The 27691-nt window shown below is 44.5% G+C and overlaps 2 protein-coding genes across 3 annotated transcripts in view; one reads left to right on the top strand and one right to left on the bottom strand.

The window, feature by feature from the left end:
* Mat89Ba (nucleolar protein 6 Mat89Ba) overlaps positions 1-4880 on the bottom strand; it is a 37444-nt gene extending 32564 nt beyond the window's left edge. The window contains exons 1-2 of the mRNA XM_037415809.2: positions 4725-4880; positions 340-690 (exon numbers count right to left, since the gene is read on the bottom strand). Coding sequence (XP_037271706.2) covers positions 340-690; positions 4725-4757 — 384 coding nt within the window. The 5' untranslated portion in view covers positions 4758-4880. The remainder of the gene's footprint in view (positions 1-339; positions 691-4724) is intronic.
* A 1972-nt stretch (positions 4881-6852) lies between these two features.
* LOC119163741 (caspase-7) lies at positions 6853-21067 on the top strand. 2 transcript variants are annotated; one of them, XM_037415807.2, is made up of 7 exons: positions 6853-7399; positions 7983-8203; positions 9805-9936; positions 10910-11071; positions 15709-15843; positions 16999-17071; positions 20785-21067. In XM_037415807.2, exons 1-7 carry the CDS (start codon positions 6990-6992, stop codon positions 21020-21022), a joined length of 1371 nt encoding a protein of 456 aa, XP_037271704.2. In that variant the 5' UTR covers positions 6853-6989; the 3' UTR covers positions 21023-21067. The 2 variants fall into 2 exon arrangements, with proteins under 2 accessions (XP_037271704.2, XP_037271703.2); XM_037415806.2 differs by lacking the exon at positions 16999-17071.
* The last annotated feature ends 6624 nt before the right edge of the window (positions 21068-27691 follow it).

Raw genomic sequence — 27691 nt, 5'->3', positions numbered from 1 at the left:
AACAATTCAAAGAGTGTAATTTTCTCAGAACGAATGCGAGAGTCTTGGTTATTAAAAGCCTAAATAAACTTTTATTAACAATTAAGCAACTAAATTGCACACTTAAGGCTACTGCACCAGTGTCAATAATGATAGTCCCACATTCGCTTTACTTTAACGTTTTATCACACTAAGTTTCAAGACGACAAAAACTAATAGCAGAAAATCCATATTGCTACATGGAGAAATGCATACAAGAGACTGTAGAAAAGTATACTGTTCCAACATTTAAAAGAGTGGCTCGGAGGCCGCCACAGTAACTAGCTCAGCCAACAAACCTCCCAAGACTGACGATCTCACCTGCAGGCCAAACAGGTTCGAATGAAAGAGCGTCTCAACCTCCTTGAGGTTGTTGAGCTCCTCCGCCGTTGGTGGCTTGTACAGGTCTGACTTCTTGAGTTTCTTGGAAGCCTGTGAGTCGGCCGCAGATTCGACGGCTCGCTTCTGGCCTGCCCCAGACTCCGTATTTTGTTCGTCATCGTCGTCGTCGAGGCCACCCATAAACTGAGAGATGTCTTGGTCACCATCGGAGTAGTCTAGGTCTTCGTCCTCCTCATCCTCTAAGTCATCCTCTGACTCAGGATCAGGTGAGGGCGGTTTTGGCGGAGGCTTTCTCGATTTGGATGGCACCATCTTGGCTCGCTGTGACACCTTGAAGTTTCAAAAAGTGGAGGAGGAATAGTTAAGCCACCACAGTTGCAACAGTGACACAAGAATTCTAAATCTAGTGTTTCATGAAGTAAGACTAATTCTGCGGTCAAGACAGAGGTAATACAGTTCTCATATACATATTGGCCAGGGTTGCCACTGACTTTCGAGTGAAATTCGCCAAACAATGAGCGGAAAGTCTCCAAAAGTCGCCATTTTCCTTAAAATTTCAACAATAAAGTTGCCACTCTACATATGTGTGGCGTGCTTAGAAATAAAGGTTGCCAATTACTTTTCACAACCCAAATTATATTGACATTTTTCAATGCCAGTCGCATCATCCGCTTCACCATGGGGGCACTGAAAAAAAAAACATCCACGTACCAGCAGCGTCCCTGGATGCTAGCGCCTCGTAAAAAAAATTGTAATGGTTTCAGTTGTAGTGAATACAGATCGAAGCAGTCACTACAAGAAAGAGATGGCGTGCGTAGCCTTCCTGTAGGTTTCGAGAATTTCATTGTAGTGGAATAGTGCGAACGATAATCGAACAACCCAATTACAAAACAACAGAAATAAATTAGAAAGTACCGAGTAACTGTCGCAATGCCCACACCACGTTTTCTGTGCGGTAATGCTTACGCTACACATTCCCCTTGGTGCAGTTTCTGATGGCTGCCCAAAGAAGCCGACCTCTTGGCCAGCCAGGGAAGTACGTTAATTAAAGTTAAACTCTACATGGGGAGTTACGGGGTACTAAAGCAGTGAAGTCAACAAGCTATTCAGGACAGTATGAGCTGTGGTCAGAATGCGCGGCCTAACCGTCACCTAGCCACTACAGAAGCGGAATTTTAAATAACTTTAAAGCCCTTAAAGCACCTAAAAACCTCGCATTACACCACCATCTCGCGGCACACGAAGCAGTCCACTGAGCTAAATTTTGATGGAAGGTTGCTGGCGAACACACCAGTGCCTCCAGAATCTATGCAGTTGAACTGAGGAGATACACTGAAGAAACAGGACAGACATACTGAATCACACGTAAAGTGCACCTTCTACTGATGGGTCTAAAACTATGAAAAATATTGAAAATGTTGTCGCCCAATCGTTTTAAGGACACTGAGTACAGAATGCATAACTCAGTCAGGACCCAAGATGAAAATTGCCAAAAATTTGCCATTCATAACTATAAGTCACCACGGGCCTCTCAATTTCACCAGTTTGGCAAAAAGTAGCCACCAGTAGCAACCCTGACCTTGGCATAGTTCCAAATACTAAGCTACAGGCAACTCCACAAGAGGGAAACCTGAGGAAGTGCATAGCCCTGACAACCCAACGATTCCCTTGGAAATTGCGCACTTGCAGTGACGGTAGCACCCTCTTTAAAGGTCAACTCCGGCGATTTTTCGACCATGTCAAGGTAATGGTGTTTTTATGTTCATGAGACACTCTTGTCTTGAGCCCAATAGCTGAAATGCTCAGGAAATCTGAGAATAATTTTTAATAAGCAAAAATGTGTTAAACCGAAACCTGACCGGGCGCCCTGTCTGCATATGACGTACTGTTTGGTAACAACTGGAGGCGGTAGGCTGGTCCCGAGGGTGCGTGGTATGAAAACTGTGAAATCCAGACCAGCAAAGCGCCGGCGAAACACCAAAGAGGAAGGAAAAAAGCTTTCCTGTGCTATACCTGTGCCCAACGCCGACGCCGTCGCTTTATGGACAGCACAGTAAACACTGTAGTGACCGAAGTAGCAATGCCATCGGCTGCGTCACTTCAATTGACATGTCAAACATGACGTCACACAGACAGTGTTGCCAAGAATTCTGGCAAGCAAGGTGAGCTTTTCGAGGCAATCTTTAAAATTCACTTGCAAACAATCAACGCATCTCTCAAGCCTGTAATTTGGCATAAACGACAGAAATTTGCAAAGGAATGTATCCAGCAAATTTCATTGAAATCCATTGACTTCGAAAAATCGCCGGAGTTGGCTTTTAAAACAGCGCAGGTACTGGCCAGATATTTTAGAAGTGTTTTCATAATTTTAGGTAAGTTATTCTGATAACTACATCGCTATTTTTGCAGTTTATATTACTTTAGACCTTGTCAGTTTATTTTGCACTGCTTTTGAGAATTACTAGACTTGTTTCAAACATGTATTGACCATTGCATGACCTTTTGACATGAGACAGCGGATGGTTCACAAGCTGGACCCTTAGAGTGCTACGTACATGAAGATCTTATTTCATTATAATCATAAAGATTGCTGTCACAAACTGATAAGGACACTTGGCACCTTTCAATGAGACCTAGTCAGAAACGGTCAGAAAACGCTGCCAATCAGTAGTCAAGCCTCCTGAGAACATGTGAATAGCATTTTTTTGAAATGGGCCAAATCGACAACCATAACTAGCTTAAATAAGGCTGTATTTGACACATACATACTTTCAACTTTATTCTAAAACAAAAATAATAAATTACTCATTATTATTAATAAATCATTACTGTTTTACATGAACGTTGAGAGTATGTATGTGTCAACACAGCCTTATTTGAGCTAGCTTCAGTTATGGATTTGGCCCATTAAAAAAAAAAAAAAAGCTCATGTGAGTTAAATATTATACCGTTCGCATGCAGCCTGGAGTTTCCAAATAATTTTTTAATTCGGCTGGAATTCGCTCGCTTCTCTCGATAAAAGATGCCATAACCAAAAATGACAGCTTCTTAAACACAAAGTCCACAATCGATGGCTGAATTGGGGGCAGTGCACTGCACAGCTAACTGCTGCCACCGCCCTATGCCTTGAGATGCCCACGCTGCACTTTGTTGTGCTAGAATTAATCAAAGCATAGAATTACACCAGTAAACTTGGGATTACACTGGTAGTAAGTTGTAAGTTCAAAGAAAAAAAAAGTGTTCAAGGTTATGACGCGCATTGACGAACATAGATTCTTGCCCCTTTGTAATCCACCCCATCGTACACTCACTGGTATGAAGGAAGAGAGACAGCATGCAAAGCAAGTCAGGAGAGCTTGGAACCTATGATTTAGGCATAGTTAAGGAATTAGGAGGCGCTAAGCACTGAAGATCATGCAAACACCAATGAAAGGACAATTTGTGAAACTTTTTAGCTTGGCATCACACCAAAAATTAAGCCTGCGGGGCTATGACTAAGTTGTGCAGCAAAACGAACAACAAAAGAATCTTTACAGGGCAAGCCAATTTACTGAAGTTTTGAACAGGCACTGACCGGCTACAGTATGTTTCTCGTGTTCTTCGTTTCATTTCTGGGCACAATCTCTTTTGCCTTTCCTTTCTTTTAGTGCAATGCAGTAAGCCCGGAGTTACAATTCCGGTTCGGCACACTGCTTTTTGGTCATTTGGTTGAGTCAACTCAACGCCTTTACCAATTAACGTTAACTGTCAATTAACGGTCAATGGCAAATCGGTCATTTGATTGGTGTAGTAATGTTACCACAAGTACAGGTACACAAGCTAACCGTGCAGCGACGCACATTGTTGCTTTTAACGTTAGCCCACATTAACAAACAGATCTAGCGGTCGATCAATTGCTATGTAACCAACCGTCGCGCTCAGGGGTCCCATGACGTGCCACGCTGGAAAGTCGACAGTGTAAACAATGTCGTGATCGTTGACGCCACACGGTCCGACTCAACCAATTGACCGTTTTCGCCTAAACTTTACACACCAAACGGGAAAGAGCACTTCGCAAATACCGTCAACAACGTCGCGTGTTCGAAAACTACAGACGACAGCTCGAGATATGACCGCGCATTTGGCTCGTTGCAAATGACGCCCGATGCCCACGACACAAGGCTTAATGCCGAAGCTTACGATAAAGCACTCAGTAAGGCAAGGCGTGTCTATAAGAAAGAAGGATAGGTCTAAAAGAAAAAAACACAGTCCCGGGCACCACACATGTCGACGACAGCTGTAAAAACGGCAGCCGCAATCACCACGCTTGCACTGATGATCTTCGAGAATTGCATTCAAACGAAAGCATCTGGTAGCAGTAGTACCATTGGCTTTGCTGACTTGGCCGGACGCTTCATTGTCTTTGTACGAATGTAGCGACGCTGAAACTGATCAACACGTGTTCACACGGCTCGCGACAGCACGACGCGAACACCCATCTGTGCACGCCGCCATGTGCGACAATAGCGATGGCAGCGCCACCAGAAGCAGATGTGACAACGTACTAGAGAGAGTAGAAGCACTAAAATCATTAGAGATATGACCGATGTCACCCTTTTCGGCACGAAGTGGAGGCTTTTGCGAAACAGCAGCGACTGGGGAAGTTCGGAAAAGCATTTCATGAAGACGTCTATGACCTATTGCTGTTGCAAGTGAAAGCAATATTTTGTGCAGTATTATGCCGAATTCAGTGTAAGCCAACGTGAGTGCCTTTGAGTTTTTTCACCTCCATCTGCGCACTCCGTTCAGCTGGTTCAGTTGCACACGCCGGTAATGACCGGAGGTTGTGGACACGGGCGTCTGCGCATTTGTTCTACTTCTCATATCCAGATTAACCAGCGCGTGTGAAATCATGCGCGAAGCACGCCACGATAAATAGGTGAACAACAACAACAACAGTTTCTAGCCCACTCTCCGCAATGCATTACCAGGTGAGACAGTCACAGCGTTTGACGCTCTATAGTTTCGGATCTGTGCGGCCAAATATTGCGCCTGGTTGAAGGAGCCGTGGCACAGTACACCTACCAGAAACCACTCCAGCCGTGGTAGCTGGAGCGTAGAGTTTCCTAATATACACATTGAACGGCACATCCATGTGGTTATATGCTCCCGTTGACTCTGCATCGACCTGCATGAATAAAGTGATAGTAACAAACCACTCCAGCTCATAGTTTCCTAAACTTAACTTTGTAATAACTTAATTGACTTTCCATTCACGTGTTGATTTGAGTACATGCTGTGGATTTACAGATTCGTCTATATGTAAGACGTATATAGTTCACGAAGAAGGAGGTTATCTGATTGGTGGCTAAAGTCAAGGCACGAGTGAAAATTAAACCCTTCACTGCAAAGTATGAATTCTCAACCTCACTATTTATAGGAAAAAAAAAAGATAAATGTAATGGTTAGTTCACTAAGTATTACGGCTAAGTGGCGTTAGCCACCGCCCAATCTAAAGGGTACAGTCACATTCATTCATCCATCCATACGTTTAAATTCACATATAAACTTAAAAAAGTGGATGGGGGGGATGGCCGTCGTGATAGCTCAGTGGCAGTGCCTCCTGTATGAGGCACTGTCAGTGGTTAGAGAATGCGTTATTCGTAGGTTCGATTCCTGCTCACGGCACTTTTCTTTCTTCTTATTTACATTACATTGGTTCTAATAACGGCAAGGTTCTATTTGGCGTTGCATAAGTGGTTGCCAGACTGGAAGGGTGGTTGTGGCCAGGCTGCCGCTAAATATGGCAGAAAATTCTTTTTTGTAGTTGTGGCTTCTCCGCAAGAGTTTGGTGCTATCCGCGGTGCACTTCTTCGGTGCGGAGCCTAGCAGAAGTCGAGCGCGGTGCTGCTGTACTACCCCTATACATTCTTTGGCATTATTGTCTGTTAGATCTCATTAATATTGTGTCAAAACATGAAAAACGAGCCCTTACATATACACTTCTTTCCCTTATATCCTTTGGTCACATGCTGGGGCTATCCACGCCAATCAACGCTATCCGTGCAAGTTTCCGTTGGCCTGGTAGATAGGTGCGAGTTTCGATTGTGGATTTGATCGTTGTAACAATCGGCAGCACACGTGCGCCCGCTCACGGTAGACACGGATGCCCCAACGCACGTGGGTACTCTCTGTGAGCACCAAGCTGAGTTGGCGGCACAGCGTGGACCGACAGCCGTGTCGTGTGCTTGCGTACCGGGAACCTCTGTTGCGTCGGAACCTTGTTGCTGTCGGAGCGATCAGTGACGGGGACATCGCGCGGAGCTTTTGTTCCAGTTGTCTCGGCCAGCGACATTGCACCATATTGTAGCTCATCTCACCACACCTTTAGCAAGTGTGGTGAGATGAGCAGTGCTTGAGCTGCCGAGGATTAGCGATTAATCGTCGCGTAGGGGATTCGGATTCATCATTCATCGCTGCATGGCCCCCAGATTTCGACCATGGTTTGACGTACGATCGGCTGATCGCGTGCTATTCGCATCGACTCTCTCGCTTCTACCATTGCGGAAGCCGCCCCAGCGTGTCGTGTTGCGTAGCCGTGGTGCAATCGCTGAGGAAGTTTCTCAGCGGCGACATCTGCTCCAACCCACATGGCAGTCGCTTGCAGTCCCGACGCTCAACTGATTCCCAGGGATTCCAAGCCCGTGACACCTGCGTCGCAGGCGCCCGCTCGCCTTTACGTAGCGTTACTCAACGAATTGATGGATGTAGACCGGGTGCGCTTCGCGTTTCTGGTGTACGCGGCGATAAACTCGCAGCACGGCGTCCCGCCCTCGCGGCGGTCGCGCGCCCTGGTCCGGTACCTGACCGGGCGCGGCGGCGATGACTTCGACGTCGTCAAGAGCTGCCTGCGCGACGAATTCGGAGCCTCGGTGGACGACACCGCGCTGGAGATTCTGTACGTGATGCGGAAGTTCGAGCCCATGCGAAGGATATTCGGAGTCTGTCGTCACCGAGCCGGCATGCTCTACCAGTCTCCCAGGCGCGTCAGGAAGTTTTGGTAAGTGCTCGCTGTACTGCAGCTGTGTCTTTTACGAGTCGCTCCAAAACGAAGAAGGCGGAACGCGATGCCAATATGCAGTTGTCACCATCATTTATGATGGTGACAACTGGACACCAGCGACAGATGCTCCAGGAAAGCATCTGTCGCTAAGTATATGCATTGTATGGTGTGCTATGCCTTGACCAATCTGCATTGTACTCCTTTTTATTGTTATTATTTTTATTCTTTGTATGTATGTGTAACAGTGTTATGTGTATTGCCAATTGCCCCTCCTGCTTAGGCCACAAACTGGCCTGCAGTATTCGCAATAAATAAATAAATTTATGTCACCAGCTGTCAGTGTCACTTCTCTACAGAACTTTTCACAGAAGGCTTCCTGGGTGCCGACGTAATACCTTCCGAGCTGTGGTAAATAGGCATGACCCCCTCCCTAATATGCACTGCCAAGGCAGTGACGTGGGCTTGTGAGGAAGTATTCAGGTGTCAAATGAAAGCGCGGGGGCAAATGGCTTTTGTGTAAGTGCCTGGCTGATGCCGCCAGACTGAACTTGTCAAAACTTTTCTCTCCTGTTCTGTCGAGGCGTGAGTTGGCCAACTTCTGCGAGTCCTGCCTGGATGAGGAGGCTGCGGAGATCTCGAGGCACTTCCTTCCCGAATCTTCGCTGTCTGGTGTGCCAACACATGCGGAAGCAGTTGTCGTGCTTTTGTACGAGCGGAGCATCATTACCTTAGACAACTACTCTGCCCTGTACGAACACGTAAGGACCACGTACAACAACGAGGAACTCTTGGAGCATCTTTGTGAGTTGCATATTTGTGCCCGATTCACCTTCATGTTGGTGGTGGTGACCGATAATGTAATAATTGTGTGGGTTTCATGTTCGAAAACCACGATATGATTTTGAGAGATGCCTTAGTGGAGAGCTTCATAAATTCTGGCCACTTGGTGGTTCTTTAGCATTCACCTAAATCTAAACACACAAGCACTGCCTTCATCAATAATGCAGCTGTCACGGCTGAGATTCAATCCCGCGGCCTTCGGTTCATCTGTCAAGCATCATAACTGCAACACCACAGCGGCAGGTTGAAGCATTAGCCAGGGTAGATTCGTGCGGGTCTGTTCCACATTACGATGACAGTGCAATGCACTAAGGGTTCAAAGTCCCATTAGTGACTCAAGTGGTCGCGCGACCAGTCGCATGTACTTGTTCATGAGCGGTCACTTCTATCAATGCAGCCTGTTCAGAGTTGACTGCTAGATTTTTTTCACTTGGGCACCAATCACCTATGCAGGAAGGAAATGTCTGCTTTGCGCTATCAGCGGATGTCAACAACTCCAATTGCGAGAAATTCCAGTGCTGAAATGGAATGGTGTATGCTAGCTGGTGTAAACATTGCTTGCCGCAAGCGATTCCTTGATTGCCTTTCGCTGTGGTCACATGGCCTCTGCCACCAGTGTGAACCAAGTCCTAACATGAGGCATGCAGGAAACTAGACAAGTGCTGACCATGTATGCTTTGTCCCATATCTGTTATGCACTGGTCGCGAATTGTTGTAAACATCACACCTGTAGAAGCTTCGTCTTTCAACCCTGTCGCTTCACAGGGCTGGTTCAGAAATCTTTGAAGAAGCTTAGTTTCAATGGAGCAACTGGCTCAGATCAAAGCACAATCCTTGAACTACATTACATTATGATGTAGGAGTTGACTTTTGTTCATTGTTGCTGTGGCATAGACACTGCTTTGCAGGGAAGGCACAGCAGTCTGTGGCAGAAATAAAATGCTCAAGCCTTTCTTTGCTTGTACCACTGTTAGTGCTTTCGTACGTCACTGTGGAATGAGAAGCGCAGAATGCCATGCAAAGACACTCAAGCTACACTGAGGCACCTGCAGTGCTACGTTATGTTTCAGATTTTGAATCTGCGACCTTCACGTCAGCAGTCGAGCATAGTAACCAGTAGAGCACTGTAGCTGATCCATTTTTTAGGTCTTCCACGAGTATCAAAGCACAGTGGTCTTGTCTGTTATATAGAGTGACATGCTGACAGTTATTTTTATTTGGCTGTTCTCATGACTGGTTAAGCTAAGCACCGTAAATTTAAATTTACATCGTCAGTAACTTATGCAAGTCAACCATCACATACAAAGCAGCAAAGCATTTGTTTAGGCTAGTTGGTGCATTCTTGAACACATACATATATGGGTGCTGGACTTTGCCTGTGATTTCACCATCGCATATAAAGTTTCCCATCAAACACGGAATGCTTAGTGAAGAAGTTAGACTTGTATATCTAGTGTGCATAGACAGCAAGGTGTTGTGTTACTTTGTACTCAAACAATGCATCCAGTGTTGTCAGATGAAACTTGTCGCTGCTTATTAATGCCCAATTTTTTCACGTCCAGGTGAGACAGTGCCGCGGTATCCTATGGTCAACAGTCCCCATGGGTATGCCGTCATTTTAAATCACAACGTGTTCAAAGACCCAAAGAACGAGGTCAAGTTGCTAGAGAGGCAAGGCACAAAGAAAGACGTTGGTAAAGATCAAGACATTTGCTTTCTTTACGTTCTGTTGATGTAATAATGTCGTGGTGCTCAGGGAAACCAAGCGCGCCTGTTCGTTGCTTGCCGCCGGGTGTTTCAAATAATTTCCAAAGGTTGCTGACTCTCGCAGGCACAACTTACGAAGAAATGTTTATAAACGTGCCCAATTTACACAAAACTATTCTAAGACAATCAGTATTCTACTGCAACAAAAAATAATGTCATGATACGTTGATTTGTGTGTTCTCCTGCATTAAATTCTAAATACGGTGTGATCAATAATGTACTTAACCTGGAGTCATTCACGTTCTGTTTTCGCATAAGTAGAATGAAATCTCAGATAGTGTGATTTTGTTTTCGGTTATATTCATTTCAAGCGATAAGATTTGTACTTTTTGACGTGGCTTTGTGAACAACCTGTTGAACAAAGTTGTGCTTTCAGGGAAGTGATCATATTCAGCAATACACAGCAAGATCACGTTAAATTATGACGGAGATGGTTCCATTCGACATTCAGTGACACAGAAGGTTCACAGTGGATCTGGCTGTGTCTTTGCCCCTAGTCGAAAAACAAGTTGGGTACACAAATGTATACAAGCAGCCGTAAATTATTAAACGTAGAAATTCTCAAGAGGGAGGAAAACTTCTGAAGTAAACTGTCAGATGTCGTAGGTGCCCATAAACGTTAAAAGCTCAATTTTTGCATGAATAGGATGAAATCTTGGACTAAAGATATAGTGCGATGCCCTTAAATTAGACTGAAGAGTACCATAAAATCCCGAGCACGTGCCTCCTCCTCCTTTTTGAGATTTGAAATACGTGCAAATGACCGATCAAACTCTCCCCTCCATTTTACAGACTAATGTTTGCTATGTTGTCTTCAGAATGTTAATAATATTTGCTTGCTAATAAACTGTCTGTGCATTGTACATGGCTTTAACATGCATTAAAACTGCTTCTCATCAGATGTGCTGAAGCGACTGTGGGAGGAACTGGATTTCAATGTAAGGATATACGACGACTTCACATCAAGTGAAATTGAAAAATTGCTGCTGGAAATTGCCACAGTTTGGGACCACAGCAAGAGTGATGCCATTGTGTTCATCATCCTGTCGCACGGGTACAGAGGTAATATTTTGCAGTTGACTAATGCCGTTCATACTGTTTGCTTATTCGAAAAATAGTTTTCGAATGAACAGTACTTTGAGCCTTATTTGTAGTGTGTTGCGAGTGGTCTATGAAAAAAAAAAGTGACAGATGCTGACCAAGATAACATTTTTTTTCAGCGTCTATCGAGTATAACTTCCTCATTGTGTAGTACATCCATTTTGGCACTATTCAACGATCTTTTTTTTTTTTTATTAAAGCTGATGATATAGCCCCTGCTAGGGAGGCTTGTTTAGCTAGGGGTCTCTCAAATGCAAGTTTCTCAAAAAGTAATAATTTTTTCCACCTAGGTACTGCCTGTTTTAATGAGTGATTCTTTGTGCCATGCAGGACCTTTTGCCTCGCCCTCAACTTTGTTGTTAATTAAGTTTGCAAACAAAGGAAATGAGAGATCAAAACATCCAACTGCTAGTTCATAAATGTCACATTCATTGGGAGTTGACTGTTCTGCTGAACTATTTGTATATTTGCATTGAACGCTGCCCCTGCATTGGCTATGCCAATGCCCAACTGCTTTTGAAATTGCTGAAAAGATTGTGAAAGCGAATGTTGTGTGTGTCCTACATGTGAGCAAAAAACTGAAGCCAAGTTGTTTGCAGAAATGTTAACTGTCACACCCACTCCTCCCATAACCTCAAGTTTAAGTCACACTAGTAGGAGTATTGCAGCCATATTGTTGGCTCAGGAAAAGTACTTATTGCTCTTTGCCTCCCAAGTAGTATGTATTCTGACAAAATTACTTTACTGTTGTAACCTGGTATGCAATTTCAGCAGACTTTCATAGACTGTGATTGCACATACAGTCATGCCCAATGTTAAAGGAAACACTGAAGTTCAGTTTGAAAGCCCATAGTGAATAAATGAAGTCGCCAGGACCAAGGTAACACTGTTTTAACTCTTTCCTTACCACGGGAAAATTGGCCTATTTTTGTATGTTGCAGCTAGGAATTTTCTGTGCCGTCGCTACTAGATTTACAGTGCCATGCAATACATCAAAATAAAGAATATGAATGTACTTTTGAATGCTTTTTATTTTAAAACAATAAAGAAAATTTACTTGGCGAAAAAAATTCGTATACAAAAAAATAAAAAAAATTCAAAAATTTTATTTGAACACGAAGCAATATCTCAGACAAAAAAATTTTCTGAGAAATTTCGAAATATACAAAATGTTTAGTAATCACAGGGCAACATTATTTATAAGAATCATTAAAATTGACAAAGCTGTTTTTGAGTTACAAAAAAATTGCCTGATGCATAGCGAAATAGTGAAGTTCTGAGTTGGTCCTACGCGCGATTTTTTTTTTAAGAAAAAAAACTTTACAGCAAAATATTACATACCAAAATGCAAGTACTAAATGTAGAGTTGGAAAGGTACATTTGACGGAAGAACTGGCAGATCTAAATAGGTAACGAAAATTGACAAACACAAATAATTAGGTACGTTCACAACAAATGTCTTAATGATTTACTTATATCTTCCGAGTATAAAATTATGGAAAATTATGAGAGATGCAAAATATTTAAAACAGCGTATTGGACTAGGATTGAAAAAATTGAAGTTATAGCTGAAGAACTTTTCGAGCTATAATTTGTTCACTCAGGGAGATCAGTGTGCCAGGCACCAAAACAGTTTCTCGTTGTGAAGCACAAATAGACATTGCAGGTGCGACAGAAAACGTTCGTCTTGTGTTGAGATTTGTTTTCTTGGTAGCACTTCTTACAGTTGTGGCGTATCTCCAATCGTTCAGGCTGGTGCTGTACAGCTGTGGGTGGCCGAATTGGGGTGGGAGGAATAGAAGCTGGTGCGGTGTCCTCTATCTGAAGAAGTTGTTGTACGAGTTCTGTCCTAAAAGCCAGCTGATCGAAGCAAGACAGACTAGAAAGTTCAGGTATTTCTGGATTTTGTCTCCGATGTGCTTCAAAAAGAATGTAGCTGTTCACAGCTGCGATATCAATGCAGTGGAAGAACAACGTCTTCCACCAGCGGACGCATTTTCTAAGAACATTATAAGAAGCAATCGGCTGGTCAGACTTGTCGACCCCTAACATGCCGGAATTATATTTGTCGATAAGTTTAGGTTTCCTGATTGTAATCTGCTCCCACTTCCCGTTTTTCTTTTCCTTTCTCTTAGCGAGCACGTGAGCGTTAGCGGTGTGAGCTGTGCTAACCATATGCACAACACGCCGATCCTTCCACTGAAGGTACAATACCCCCTTATCCCGTAGCCAGCGAATGTCCCCTCTCTTGGCTTTTTTTTCCATGGTGATATTTTTCAATTCTGATGGGAACCCGCGGCGATCTTTTCTAGTAGTGCCACACGCGAGTGTCTTGCGTTCTAGCAAGTGCACAAGAAGAGATGTGGTCGTATAGAAATTGTCCATGTAAATGACATGGCCACGGTCAAGGTATTTGTCGCAAAGCTTCGTCACCACATCGAATGCCAGCCCATTTGCGCTTGGTTTTTCACGCTTCCCCGTGTAAACTATGAATTGAATGGTGTAGCCGGTCTTCGGATCTGCAAGAACCCACAATTTGTATCCCCATTTCACAACTTTGTCTCGAATGTACTGCCGAATTCCGGAGTGCGCTTTGGATTTAACCATTCTTTCATCAACTGAAATTTCGCGATACGGCTGGAAAAACGTTGCAGAGCAGTCATTGATGTGTTGAAGAAGCCAAGACACCTTGTCTAGTTTTTGTGCGGTAGCGCCGTTCGTTTCGGGATCCGAAACATGCAGCATGGCCAGAAGTGCGGTGAAACGCCGCCTTGACATGACTTTTGGCGGAAGAAGTCCAGAAAGCATTTTAGTCGTACTCCAGTACAAATTTGGACGCGGAAGTTCCAATATGCCCATATACATCAGGAGTTCGATGAACTTCATCATCTCCTCCGGCGTCACTTCCTTCCACAATCCGTCTTTCTCACTGTATGTCGGCTTTTCAAGTATGTGGGTCCACGCATACTTGTTGGTGTTGAGACAGATTGCGCGGATCACCTCCGCCGTGAAGAGGCGAAAAAAATCCAGTGCTCTCGTCAGCCGATGTGCGCGACTGCGGAGCGCCATGCCGTGGTCGATGCCCGGATCCCTCTGGGGTCGGAAGTCCACGCGTCTTTGTGCTGGAGGCAGCACATCGCTCCCATATGAAGTAGACACGCTAGAAATAATAATAACAATATGTGGGACACATATAGAGCAAGTCAGCCAGCTCCACAACACGACAAACAAAACAGAAGGTGAAAACCAAACATACCCGCGACTAACAGCTGACGTTCCCAGCTGATCTAATGAAATTTCTTCATCGGAGCTAAAATCCGATGTCACCACATCGTCTGATTCCTCACTACTCGAGGAATTCAAAAGATCGCTCGTCGAGGCGTCGGCATCGAGTGAAATCGCTTTTTTCCGAGCGGGCGTGGTTTCTGATGTTGACGCCATCGCGTGAATCACATGCGCTTCAACTTTTGAACGGGCGTGACCTTTAAAAATCACCGCCACGCGGTAAAAATGCGAACCGTACAGAAAAAGCAATTCTAGTGTGTGTACCATCGCCTAGATGGCGCTACAAGTCCATAGGCACGGTGTTTTTTGAAAAATAGAGGCGCGAAATCATCGTTCACCAGTGAACGATGCCTAGTGGCGTGGTAAGGAAAGAGTTAAGGGAAGATGTACTGCTTAGAAACTAATATGTCGAATTTATGTTGGCACGTTACGAATACAGCCATCGCTTAAGCGGAAACTTCATCGTTTTCACATTGCTCACAACCGTATTTAGTGATCCAATTTCATGCTTCGCTACTGAGTTTCTCTATATGAATCTAGTACACACACAAACATATTCTTCATTTGTACTAAGGTTGGGGTGTGCCAGCCATAGGGAGGAATCTTGACCTGCAACATCATGCTCATCTGCCCTACATAATGGAGCTGCTGCAATGGGTTGAGAAATAATCACGGTTTTGTCAGAAGAGTGAAGCAGTTAATGTGATAGAAACAAATTTGAATGTTATACAAAATAAGGCTAGCAGCTTGCTCCCTTAGTGTTGCTGCTGCTGCAGCGAGTAAAGTGACATTCGTGCTGTCTGCAGCCTCAATGTAAACTTTGTGATCAGAGTACAGCAGGTCCATATGTATGAGCTGTCTGCTGGTTCATAGCACATGACCGCAGGCAACTGCGCTAGTTTGGTGATAGCATAGCAAAAGCTTGGTAATTTGACCCTGTTAATTAAGAAAAATCATATAATTTGGACATGTTCATGAGTCCCAGCCAGCATATGTATTGCTCATTGTCATAAAAACCCCATTAATATGGGTATATTTGTTCTCATTACTTCAGTCAGCTCCCATCTCTGCATGCCTTTCGCACGATGGAGATGGCTGGCCCACTTGGTCTTTGCTCGAGCCGCATTTGTCCGCAGTGCTTGCACGCTTTCACTTGCACATGACAAACACAGCGTGCAGATGGATGCTATCGATTTGGGCTTTGTACAGAACATTAGGGAGATGGCAAGAATGCACCTGTAGTCTCAATACAAATTGCTATCACAACGAAAGACATGCTTGAGTTTGTCACATGTTCTTGCACGTCTTCCCAGGTGGGTTTTACGCCAGTGACTGCGCGAAGGTGGACCTCGACACAGTCGAGAGCTACCTCTGCGAGAAATGCGACGGCCTCCAGAACAAGCCGAAGGTGCTTTGCATCCAGGCTTGTCAGAATGAAGACAACTCCGGTTAGTTCCACTGTGTCTTAAGCTTCTATTTGTATTTGTTTTTATTGTACTGGGGGTGTTTGTTTGCATAGGCATGTATGAACAAAGAACAGCTGAGAAATGCAAGCAAAGTAGTGCTCTAGCTTCACGAAATTTGAATCCGTGGGAAAAAGGGCTGGGAGTATTCAAAGTCCTATAACTATCAGGAGCTCAAAGTAGTGCAGGAAACACTCTGAATGATTTTCCATTCACATCTTCCAATGCGATACGATAGATATTTCTGGCAGAGTGCGACTTCCGCATTTACTTGCATACTACGAGCACCGATTGGTTCTCGCTAATGTTGGCTAGTGTTGGCGTGGTAAATGAGTGCTATCTGCTGATGTAACAGAGCCACACATTAGAAAGTTTTATTACCATGTTTGTTGCAACCATAAAGGCCTTGTGTACATAAGAACATCACGTTTCACATGATGTGTTTGAGGAAGAGTCCTGTGCATGTGCTGTACGCAAAATGTAGCGTTTTTACATACTTGGCATTGTTACCTACGTAATCATGCAAAACCTGCTGTTTCCTTGATTCAGTCCCAGTTTGATGATTCAGTTGCCTATCAAAATGTTTTTCATTTGTAAGAGCTTGTACATTATTACATTTCTGTGTGCATCTATACATGCCTTTAATGTTACTTTTGCTATGACAATTTGAGTTTGTACAACATAGTCCTGCAGCCATGCGCTATCAGACAGCCTTATTCGTGTGCACACACACACACACACACACACACACACACACACACACACACACACACACACACACACACACACACACACACACACACACACATATATATATATATATATATATATATATATATATATATATATATATATATATATATATATATATAGTCTGTGTCATTAAATCACCGTTGATTGAGGCTCTTGAAATATACTCTTGAGCAGTTAACGAACTGTGGAGTCCAGGACACCCAAATTATGCCTTGAGGTGAATATGAACACTCGACTAAATGTCTGTTTTGGGGTGTTTTCATTCCCTGTCCGTGCTGTCTACAGGCTAGTTGCTGCTTTAGCCGTGGAAATTTGAAACTGAACCATTGTCAGATTATCCTCAAGTACAGCAAGAGACATAGATTTGTTGTCTCGATTGCCTTTCAGAACCCTCACCTAGGGGCACAGGCGAAAGGCGTAGCCGGGCCCACATGCTGAAGTTCATGTCGACCGTGCCTTTGTAAGATTGTTATTGTCATATTGATATCCTTACAGGCATTCTGTCCCCCCCTCCTTCACCCTTTTTTTTCGACTGCAATAAATTATAGACTTGAAAAAAAAAAAAAAATTACCCCAGCAAACAGCTTAGCCAGAGGCGATTGTTGCAGCCGAGGTTATTTATATCACAAAACCACAGTTTTGTTAATGACCCTTTGTCTATCTTCATGTAACGATGTAAAGGAAAAAAAAGGCAATCAAATAAATCTAAACATTCAAATGGAATTTAAAAAAAAAAAGAGAAAAAGTTGGCACAAGGCACAATGATTGTCGACTTAATTAATTCAGCCTTACTCTTATATTGCTATCTGCTGACATTTCAGCCATGAATTCGGCCTGGAAAGGTGTTGGTTCCGAACTCAATGCTTTTGACTAGCGTACGCTAAGCTTCCTCTTCAAAAAGCCTACGTAGGCTTTCCTTGTAGCAGGATGATAGTTTTACATGCAAGCATTGTCCCGCTGCAAAGACATACAATGTGGGTGGCATGAAACTCGGTGGTAAAAGTTGGCGCAGCGTTAAAAGTGAAGTAAGTGGCACGGCTGTCATAGAACATGATAGGATAAATTACTTAAATGAGGACAGACAAGCACCCCTTCAGACGGCTGCTTTGGCACATCTAAAGTGCCGAGATTCTTCCCTATTCCAGTGATAGGAGTGCTGCTCCAAACTGCTCCAAAAGAGAATTCCTGCTCCATGCTGCTCCAAAGTGCAATATTTGCTAGTAACTGCTCCAAACCTGCTCCGAAACGATGTTGGCAAACTAAAAAGAATGAAGTTGAATCGTGGTACGATCCTGTGAGCCTAAGCCAAACCAAAAGCAAGCTGTATACACTACCATCCTAGTATGCTACTCAGTGGCGTAAATCCAGAAAAAAATCTCAAGAGGTGACACATATCAGGCCATAGTGCCCAATTCATATTTTTAATACGGGTTGTATTTTTATTTATAAAGGAAATGCATCATGCTATCAAATAAAATTAAAAAAAAGACTATCATGGGGTATGAGCTTGAGCAATTGCATTCAGTCTTTTTTTTTTTTTTCACCTTTTTTGATTTCCATAATTCACAAAGCTGAGGGGCATTTAACACTGGTAATAGAAAGCATTTTAAAAAGTTGATTGCATTATAACTGTTAACTCAATTATATCGTGTGCTAAATCTTAAGTGGGACACTTGCAAAACGTGTGCTCCCCAGCCTGAACACCAGAAAAGTTCGGACTCCCTTGACTCCGCCCCCCCCCCCTCCCCCATGATTTACGCCAACTATATATATACTTCTTGTATACTAGCTGCATACTAGCGTACGGCATGTTTAATAATGAATATAAATATTTATCAGATCCTTAAGTGATGTTTTAGACTTCAGGAGTCGTTAGAAACATGCATCTGCTTCGAAAACACCACTAGCAACCATAAGCTATAGCATTTTTTTCTGCTGTGAAGACACTTAAGGCTGCTCCAAAGCACCATTTTTTCTGCTCCAGAATCTGCTCCAAAAAGCAAAATGTCACTTCCATCACTGCTATTCTTTCTTAAGTACCAACAACCATTTGGGTGCCACCAATGAATCTCGTCAGCTAATGCTTGTTTGCGGTGGCCATGTTCTTCATAATGCCTTTCCAGCTTCTGGTGAAATCCCCCACTCACTAACGACGGAGGACTGATGGGAGGAGGGAGGCTCATTGCGCTGATATATATATTGTCCGCTGAAATATGCGTGGCTAGTCTACTTAGACGTACGTAGCTTTGTAAACCTTCAAAGTTGGAAGAAAATTGCGGCAGATGCCGGCTGCGCACGAGAGAGGGCTGGGTGAGGAGGCAGTTGTCGGTACTAAGGTAAAAGGAAAAACAAATCTAGAGACTTTAGGCCCACCCAGAGTGGTGTCAACGCTCGCAGGTTGCACGGTGCGGAGTGGATAGCTTCTGCACCTGACATAACTTGATTTGACGCTCGAAAGCACGAGCTATCTGTTCCGTGTTGGCACATGGAAAAAATAGTAAGAGTGGAAATGACATAATATAATGCATTGCTAGGCGTGTTGGTGGATGTCTAAAAATAAAAGTGGAGTGCAAATAAAGACTGGACACGGGAAACAAGTAGACACGATAGAACGCTCACTACCAACTGATTTACTTACGAAAGAATTGTGGGGTGAATGCGAATACAATTCTTTCATAAATAAACCAGTTGGTAGTGAGCATTCTATCCTGTCTACTTGTTTCCTGTGTCCCATTTTTATATGCGCTCTACTGTTATTTTTATTTTTGGAAATAACAGAATGAACAATAATGGGAAAATTGAGAGAATGCATGCTCCCACGAAATGTGAATTTGCTTCGCGAGACAAAGGCACATTTTTGTCTTTGGCAAAGCTACCTCAATGGTGTTAATTAAAAAATTACCTTAAAAAGGACTGGAATATAGGCTGACTCATCACTTTGCGATGCTGCGATTAGCAAAGAATTGAAAAAAAAAATTTTGTGGCCTTGTAAACACAAGACATATCTTCCAATTTCTTTCACTGCGCTCATCCATTGTCGAAGCTGAAAACTGAACTCTTAGTATTATTGTTATATCAGGAATATTGTTAGGATTATCGTTTGCGGATGGCCGTTATTATTTGGGGTGCGGCATTGCGTCACTGGTGATGGACAAATATTTTCTATGCAATCGAAACTACGTGGAATTGAGCAGAACTCACTGGGTTCTCGAGGTGCGTGCCGCTGACCCCTGCGGCGTGTGTGTAGCCTCTGATGGCAAGTCACTCGCGTCGATCGTCTGTTTCTTGTCGTTCGCAGCCGCAGCTTTTTGGCGTCGTGTTGAAAGACTCCACAGGGTCCCTCTTCAGCGCCGCCAGTTATTCCTCACAAGTACTCGTTCTTATGCACGGTGCTTTCAAATAAATTCTGCATACAAGTTCGAGTTCAGAATGAACAATGCAGCCGCCATGGAAGGAAGCCTTCAGTGAGAGTATGTAGTAGCACTATTCCACTTCCTGTATGCGGGAACCACGCAGCGCAGCGATGCTACACTGTCATTTGGTTTTTAAGTGTATTCTCTCACACCATTTTTGAACACAACAATATAGCACAGTGGAAACCTGTCAATTTCTCACAAGAAAACATTAGTTGTGCTCATTTGCGTACTGTCTACAAGACATGTGGGCCAGCAACGTCGGAAACAAAAATCTTGGCTCATAGCTGCCAGACAAGTAAACTTCTGCCATATAGTTTACATAAAATAATGCGTCGCTTTCTCATGTACAATTTTCTTGAATAATTCTACCTCTATTCAGCTTTTTGCAGTAGTTTATTAATGATAATAATTTATGAAATTTATTGTGCCAAACTGCAATATGATGATGAAGCAAGTCATAATGGAGGGCTCCGAAAATTTTGGCCACTTGTGGTTCTTTAACTTGTGCCTGCATATATGTACATGAGTCCAGCATATTTTGCTTTCATTGGAGTGTGACCGCCGTGGCTGGAATCGAACCCGTGACTTTTGCGTTAGTACTGCAAATCCAAACCACTACACCACTGCAGTGGTTACAGTAGTTTTCGGCTGTTTGGGCAGCCTTCACGTTACTTCGCTTCTCACATGATTGAAAATATGCCACATAGCATTACCCGACAGTCCCAACAATGCATGTGATGTTAACATAACGTTGCAGCTCGCTGTCCTACCGTGACCCCCACTACGGCAGCATCTTCGTGCAAGCTTTCGTGGATGCAGTGCGGCGACACTGGCGCAACCACGACCTGCTGCAGATCGGGACATTCATCAACAGCGGTGTTGCCGACAGACCCATCCCCGTGGTGTCCAGCAATGGCCAGAATATCAACTGGTCAAGCCAGACCTCGGAAGTGAGCAACACGCTCACTCGTTCCCTCTACCTGGGAAAGGAGTGAAACACCGCTGCAGTGGTTTGGCCCCCAATACAGATAGTCAGTCAATTGTTTTTACCATTTTTTTTAACAGCCAAGCTGTGAAAGCTGATAGGGAGAGGTCTTTCACAAAAAAACCCTGCTGCGTTGTGCCATTGCCATAGCAACCGCCACAGCTGCATGCCACCTGTGCCGAAGATAGCCCAGCCGTCGCCATAGCAACCACCACAGTTTCTTAGACTGTGGCTCAGGGACAGCAGTTTCAACACATTCAGAGTAGCAAGCTTTGTGCCTATTCTGAATCCGCTCTTTGTTGTCACTTGGTTGCCGCTTCTTCAGCCAGGCATGCTGAATCCAATCACCACCAGTGTTGAGACTGCCGTGACTGCGAGCTGAGGAACAAACAGCTTCGCTTTGCCAAGCTTTGTGCAACTTTGTGCAAACTTTCCACATTTTTCTTTTTTACCAACAGTCAAGAGAAAGTCAGTCTAGACAGGTAGACGCACCCCTCCAGCACTCTTACCTGCATATCCTCAGTGGGAAAGGGCATTTCTCGCTGCACTTTCTTGCAGTCCAGGATGAAAATCCGAGCTTTGTCCACAGACGTTGTTGCTCCCACAGAGTATTTGCATTAGAGCTCTATTCAGTAACGCTTACTTATTTTTGCCATGTCTCATGCCTTTCGGAAGCTGACTTTCCCATACAGGCACACACTTGTGTCACTGCATATATGTAGAATATTAATGAGATCTAACAGACAATCATGCCAAGTACAAGGTATGTTATTAGAAGCAATTGTTATGTAAATATGAAGGAGTAAAAGTGGATGAAAAGATAACTTGCTGTTGGGCAGGGACCACAGCTGCGACCTTTGAGTAACGTGTCTGATGCTCTACCAACTGAGCTACTATGGCTGATATACCCCGTCCGCTTTGCACGTCAGCATGGTGATATCATTAATGTGTTTCATGCTAGTGGTTGTTTTAGTGGTTTGCATGAAAACTCGTAAGGCCATTGTGTGTGCATTATTTTTGCAGCCAGATTTGCTGTAATATATGATGAACATAATAAAAGTGTGCAAGAGTGTAACTAGCACCTAACTTATTTTTGTACGGTGAAATTTCCAGACTTGTTATTAGTGTGGTGTTTAGGCAATGGTATTAACCATGTCCAGGAAGGCGACAGGTCTGTTTGTGCAGGTTATTTAATATTAGTTTCTTGTTAAAATGCTTCTGATCACTGGATCTCATGTCGTGTGGTGCAACTCCCAAGTTGTGTAGACGGCGATGTCCTTCTGATCGCGCTATTCATGTGCAAGAAAACTGTCCTACTTATGCTCCCATTTAACGGTGGTGCTTGTAACCCTTAATGACCAGAGTAATATAATCTGCATAAAATGCATGTATGAGTCTCTGTATCTCCTGGAGGAGATACCGATATTAGGGTTAAACAGGAACGGTGACAAAACAGAACCCTGTGGTGTCCCTTTGCCCCCAATGCGAAAGAATCCGATTTGATATCTCCTATTAAAGTTTCTGTGGTTCGACCCTCCAAGAATGATTTGTTGTAGCAGAATGTCCTGGCCCCTGGGCCAACTTCCGATAGGTTATTTAATATTGCCTCGTGCGGAACATTGTCGAAAGCTTTATTCAGGTCAAGCCCCAACACAGCTTTGGTGCCCGTGCCATGCCCGGGATCGACTACATCATGTTTCAACTGTATCATGACATCCTGCGTGGACAAATTGGCCCTGAAACCTATCATAGTTGGGGGAAATATCGTTTTGTCCTCTGCATAACCCTGAAGCCTGTTGAGAACCACGTGCTCCATCACTTTGCCCACACATGATGTCAGGGATATGAGGCACAGGTTCTCCAAGCAGAGTTTCTTGCCTGGCTTAGGAATAAATATACGAATCCTAGCATGCTTCCATTGTGCTGGGATCTCCCCGGCCACCCAATACTCATTTACCAAGTCAGTGATGCCCCAACCGATTTGAAATCTAGATTTCTCAGCATTTTATTAGTAACCCCGATTGGGCCTGCGGCAGACGAAGTACGCAGCTGCCCCATGGCAAACTCCACCTCCGCGATTGTAAACTCTTTATCTAGTTCCGAGTTTTCCACCCCCGAGTAGCGGGGTAAGCAACCGTCTACTCCATCAGTTATGTACCGATTCCGGGGTTCCTGTATAAACTCTCTAATTGTGCCTTCGTATTGATGCATTGCTCGAGTCATTTGTCCACGTTGCACCAATTTGGTTGCTGCAGGATCCAAAAGATGCCTCTACAGCTGCCATGTCTTTTTGCATCCTAACAGTCCATTCATGCGATCACAAATCAGGTCCTACTGCTTGGCTTGCAACTCAATTGTATAATTTTCGATTTTCCGTTTTAACTAGGCAGTCCTTCTGCGAAGGATGCCAGTATATTTTTGCTTCTTCCATCTTCTCAAGAGACTCGCGTGCGTTTCCCACATGTGTATTAGTCTAGAGTCCGCCGTAAACTCCTCCTGCTCGACTGGCTCTTCTACCGTGGTATTCTTTACATCCTTCTTGAGCGCCTCTACCGATGCGTCCAGGTCTAATTTTCCCGTCTATAGTGCCTGCTCCGTTTTTCCTAAATCTGTCCCAATTCATAATTATATGCCGCTTCACTTTGTCTTTATGCTTCGCAGCGCTAAACGTCGTGGAAAGGATATAGTGATCACTTCCTAGTGCTTCTCCCGTGTTAATCTACTTTGCATAACTGATACCTCTAAATAACGTAAGGTCTGGAGAGGTATTCATGCTTATGCTGTTGCCTATCCTCACATGATCTTGCAGATTGTTTAACAGCGTTCATCGCAGATCCTGGGCAACTTGCCAAAGTCGATTGCCCTTTGGGCTGGCTGGAATATAACCCCACTCTGGGTGAGGCGCATTGAAATCTCCTACCATTATACGCTGAGCGCGAGCTGCTAACCATTGAGTTTGAATTGGGAGTTGTGGCAAGCCCAATCCTTTTTCTTTTGGAGAACTATACACATTAAGTAAAAACAGATTCTTCTCATCCTTTCGTTTAGGTGAAATTTCCAGCAGGACGTAGTCTTCTCTGCTGCTATCTACGGAATGCTGAATGGCAGTGATGTTGCAATGGACTAGCATGGCTGTGAAGATGCGTGATACGCCGCTTGAATCAATCCCTGGCACTGCAAATGCCTTAAATCTGGGTAACTTTACGGAATTACTAGCCCCCTGTAAGGCTATTATGTCCGGTTTACTATCCAGATTTTGTACGTGCAACTGCAGGTTACCCCGCTTTTGACGAAAGGCCCTGCAGTTTCACTGCAAAACCTCAATTTGTTGGGGAAGTGCTCTGATGAGGCACCAGGTTGACTAATGGCACTTGGTCACCCACGGGAGGCAGTCTTGCCTCCAATAGAGTATGAAGCTGCTGAGCCATGCCCATGACCTGGGTTTGGGAAGCCCTAAATTCACTGGAAAGCATGCTGAAACGCTCCTTTATTGTGTCTAATCTGGCTTCGATTTTTTCGACTCGAGCCCCCAATCTGTTCTATCCCCTGGTTTGCCTACTTTATCCGCAAGGGTAGTCACATCCGACTTAAGACTAGTGACCTTAAAAATGGGCTGTGGCATGTTTACTGGTGACGTTTCCACTAATCGTTCTGCATTAGCTTTCTCGTCTACCGGCGGTAGTCTCTTCACTGTCCCCCGATTCTCCACTTCCATAGCCACACTCTCTTGTACGCGAGCAGACGGCTCTTCCGTCGCTTTCTGTAGGCCTTGCTGTACTGGTGCCTGTGTCCCTTGTGTTTGGTCGTTTTTAAGTGTGCGTTCCATCTCTGCAATTTTATTTTCCATTCTTTTAATCAAATCTCCCTGCTGCTGAACCAGCGCTGCTAACTCCCTCTCTCGAGCAGTTTCGTTCTGGGAGGCCGTGCCTGACAAGCTCACCTGTTTGTTAGTGTCGTGTGCGTGGCTGTTGGGACTGGATACCTGTCCGCCACCTTGGCCGCCCCCGCATCATGGCAATGGTGGGAAGGAACTCGACCGGTCCCTGCTTTTGCTTGTGCTTTCTTTACCCCTCGATGACCGCTCTGTGGCCCTCGAGGACCGCTCATTGTTGCAAGCTTCGCCCTCTCTTTTGATGCTCTGCTGCCGGCCTGTCGGTGGCTTGCGAGCCAGGCGAAACTTGCAGTTCCGGCTCCCTGTGTGATGCGCACCATGGCACACGATGCAGTCCGGCGTGCACGTAAGTGGCTCTCCTTCTGGCGGGGCAAGATGGTCCTTCCCGCAACGGTGACATAGGTTACTCTTCGGACGACAGCAAACATCCGCTCGATGTCCAACTCGTCTGCAGTTGTAGCAGGTCCCGACTAAATTTCTATATGGGATCACAGCGTACAGACAGTTCCAGTGAATAACCTACCGGGGTATGCGTTTTCCCCCGAACGTAATCTGAATCGCCTTTGACTTTCCCAGAGGTCTCGTGTCCAGAATATCTATGCCTTCATTCTTAAAGAATCCCGCCCAAACTTTTCCACTGGGCATCCATCATAAGCATTGTAAATCACTCCCCGCACGGAGTTCTCCAACGGCGCCACGAACGCCGAAACCGGCAGGTCACAATCACCCAGCTTGAGCGTCTTCATAGTCGCAAATGTCCCACTGCGATTCATACACGGTGTGCTCACCGTCAATGTGTTGTTTGTGCCATTAACCCGCACAATGTCTTCTTCCGCGGCAATTGCACTTGTTAGACACGCTGCTGCTCTCAGTGCACATTCGAGTTCTGTCGATGTCACGACACTCAAGTCCCAGTTCTGGGGCCTGTACACAACCTTGAAATCAGTGGCTGGCATCTTGAGAAACGGTCCGCGTTTCTTCCACACCAGCGCTTTCCCCCGCTTGACTTGCTGCGCTCCGTGCGTCTTGCACCTGTTGCTGCCAGCCTGCATCTCTCAAGGCTTACCCTTGGCGTTACAGGCCATACAAAGTCTTTTTAAATCGGTCCTGTGTCTTCAGCTGTGAAGCCTACTCTTCCGCTACAAAATCTTCGGGCGTTATAGTCTCTCCTTCGACGTAGTATTCCATTTTCAGCCTAACAAGGCCCACAGTCACCAGGCGCAAGCCGGACGCCCGGTGCCGTGGCCAGGGCTTTGCCTAGGAAATAGGCCTAGCTTTGTCACCGCCGGGTTGATAGGAAAATCTTAGAAACTCCTAAAACGGGGACAAACTTGCCTATACGAGTGGTGTCCGTAGGTACAGGGCAACCTCTTGAAGACGAGCCCACTAACAGCAAGTCCAGAACAAAGCGCGTCCGCCGATAGTTGGTCAATGGGCCGGAGCTCTTGCAAAGCACGTCCGCACAGCGTCTCACTCCAGCCGTGTCTCACGCCGGGAGCGAGGGAAAAGACTCTGCGGAGGAACGCGACGACGTAGCCAAGAATCTACGCGACAGCAACACTAGCGTACACAGGAATCACAATGAGAGAGAGTGACAAAGTTTCGTCATGCACACTCAAGGTCACGATGCGTGCTGATGCAGCCTCTTTTCTTAGTGTCATCTGTCCTTGTGTAGTGTCCAGTGTACTCGCCAGGACGAAAGAAGAAAAAGTACTTGAAGCAAGCGACAAATCCCTGTGACACTGCAGATTTTTTATGAATTCAAGGCATTTTCGGAGTAATAGACTCATGAGGCAATAAACTCTGATACTAAGCTCATTCAATGATTACATGGCAAACTAATTCAGGCCCATTTAAAAGATGTCATGAGCTGTTTGTATCTGTACAAATGGTACCCTTGTGCCTTACAGTGTAGTGACGTAATTTTGTAAGTTATGATGGTTGTTTTTTTCATCAGCTGATATTCAAGTCAGTGACGATAGGTAGTATATTTTTTATATATTTTTGTCAAATGCCTTGTTCCAATATTAATACCACTTCTTTCCAACTGCGCTATTTGTATGTTCATTTGGGAGACTGCCTTGGTCATTTCAATTTTTCGCTTCAATGTATGTGCACAGTACAAGGTGGAGAGTCAATGTGCAAGAAAAAAAAGATACAGATTACTATTTGCTATGCATGGTGCTAGTTATTGTGGCATATGATGAGCTTACCGATGCATTTCAAAAGGTCTGAGTAGGCAACAAATCGTTTATTTGCCACCAAAATTGCAAACGGCAAGAATGACCCTTGGGAAACAGAAAGCAGTTTTCTTTTTGTATGACCACATAAATACGATGTCAAGAGACAATCCGAGTAAACCATTCGGTTTCTCTGGTTGTATTGTCTCTTGGCCTGTTGCTGTTAGCAACAAGCCCTGTGCCTTACAACATCACTACACTGTAATCTTGTAATTTGTGATGGTACTGTTTTCTCAAACCAGTGATGATACTATGTGGCACAATTTTTTACGTCCTTGCAGAGTGTCTTGTCATTGTCTGTAAACTTTTATTGTGCCTAGTCATGTATTTAAATAAACTTGTGCACAAATTTGCAAGGTACTGTCTTCCTGTATGCTTCACAACCATCTTGAACGCAACAAAGATTGAGCCCACATCCTTATTTGTCATGCCCTTACCACATGCACTCATCCCAATTTTATCACATACAGTGTACTTTAAGAGAGATAGCAGATATATGGCAACATGGCCGAGCATGTTAAAAGCTTCAAATGAAGCATTATGCTGG

The sequence above is a fragment of the Rhipicephalus microplus genome, chromosome 9, assembly GCF_043290135.1.
Source record: "Rhipicephalus microplus isolate Deutch F79 chromosome 9, USDA_Rmic, whole genome shotgun sequence".
Taxonomy (NCBI): domain Eukaryota; kingdom Metazoa; phylum Arthropoda; class Arachnida; order Ixodida; family Ixodidae; genus Rhipicephalus; species Rhipicephalus microplus.
Note: the sequence above shows the minus strand (reverse complement) of the source record. Positions and strands in the feature narration are given on the sequence as shown.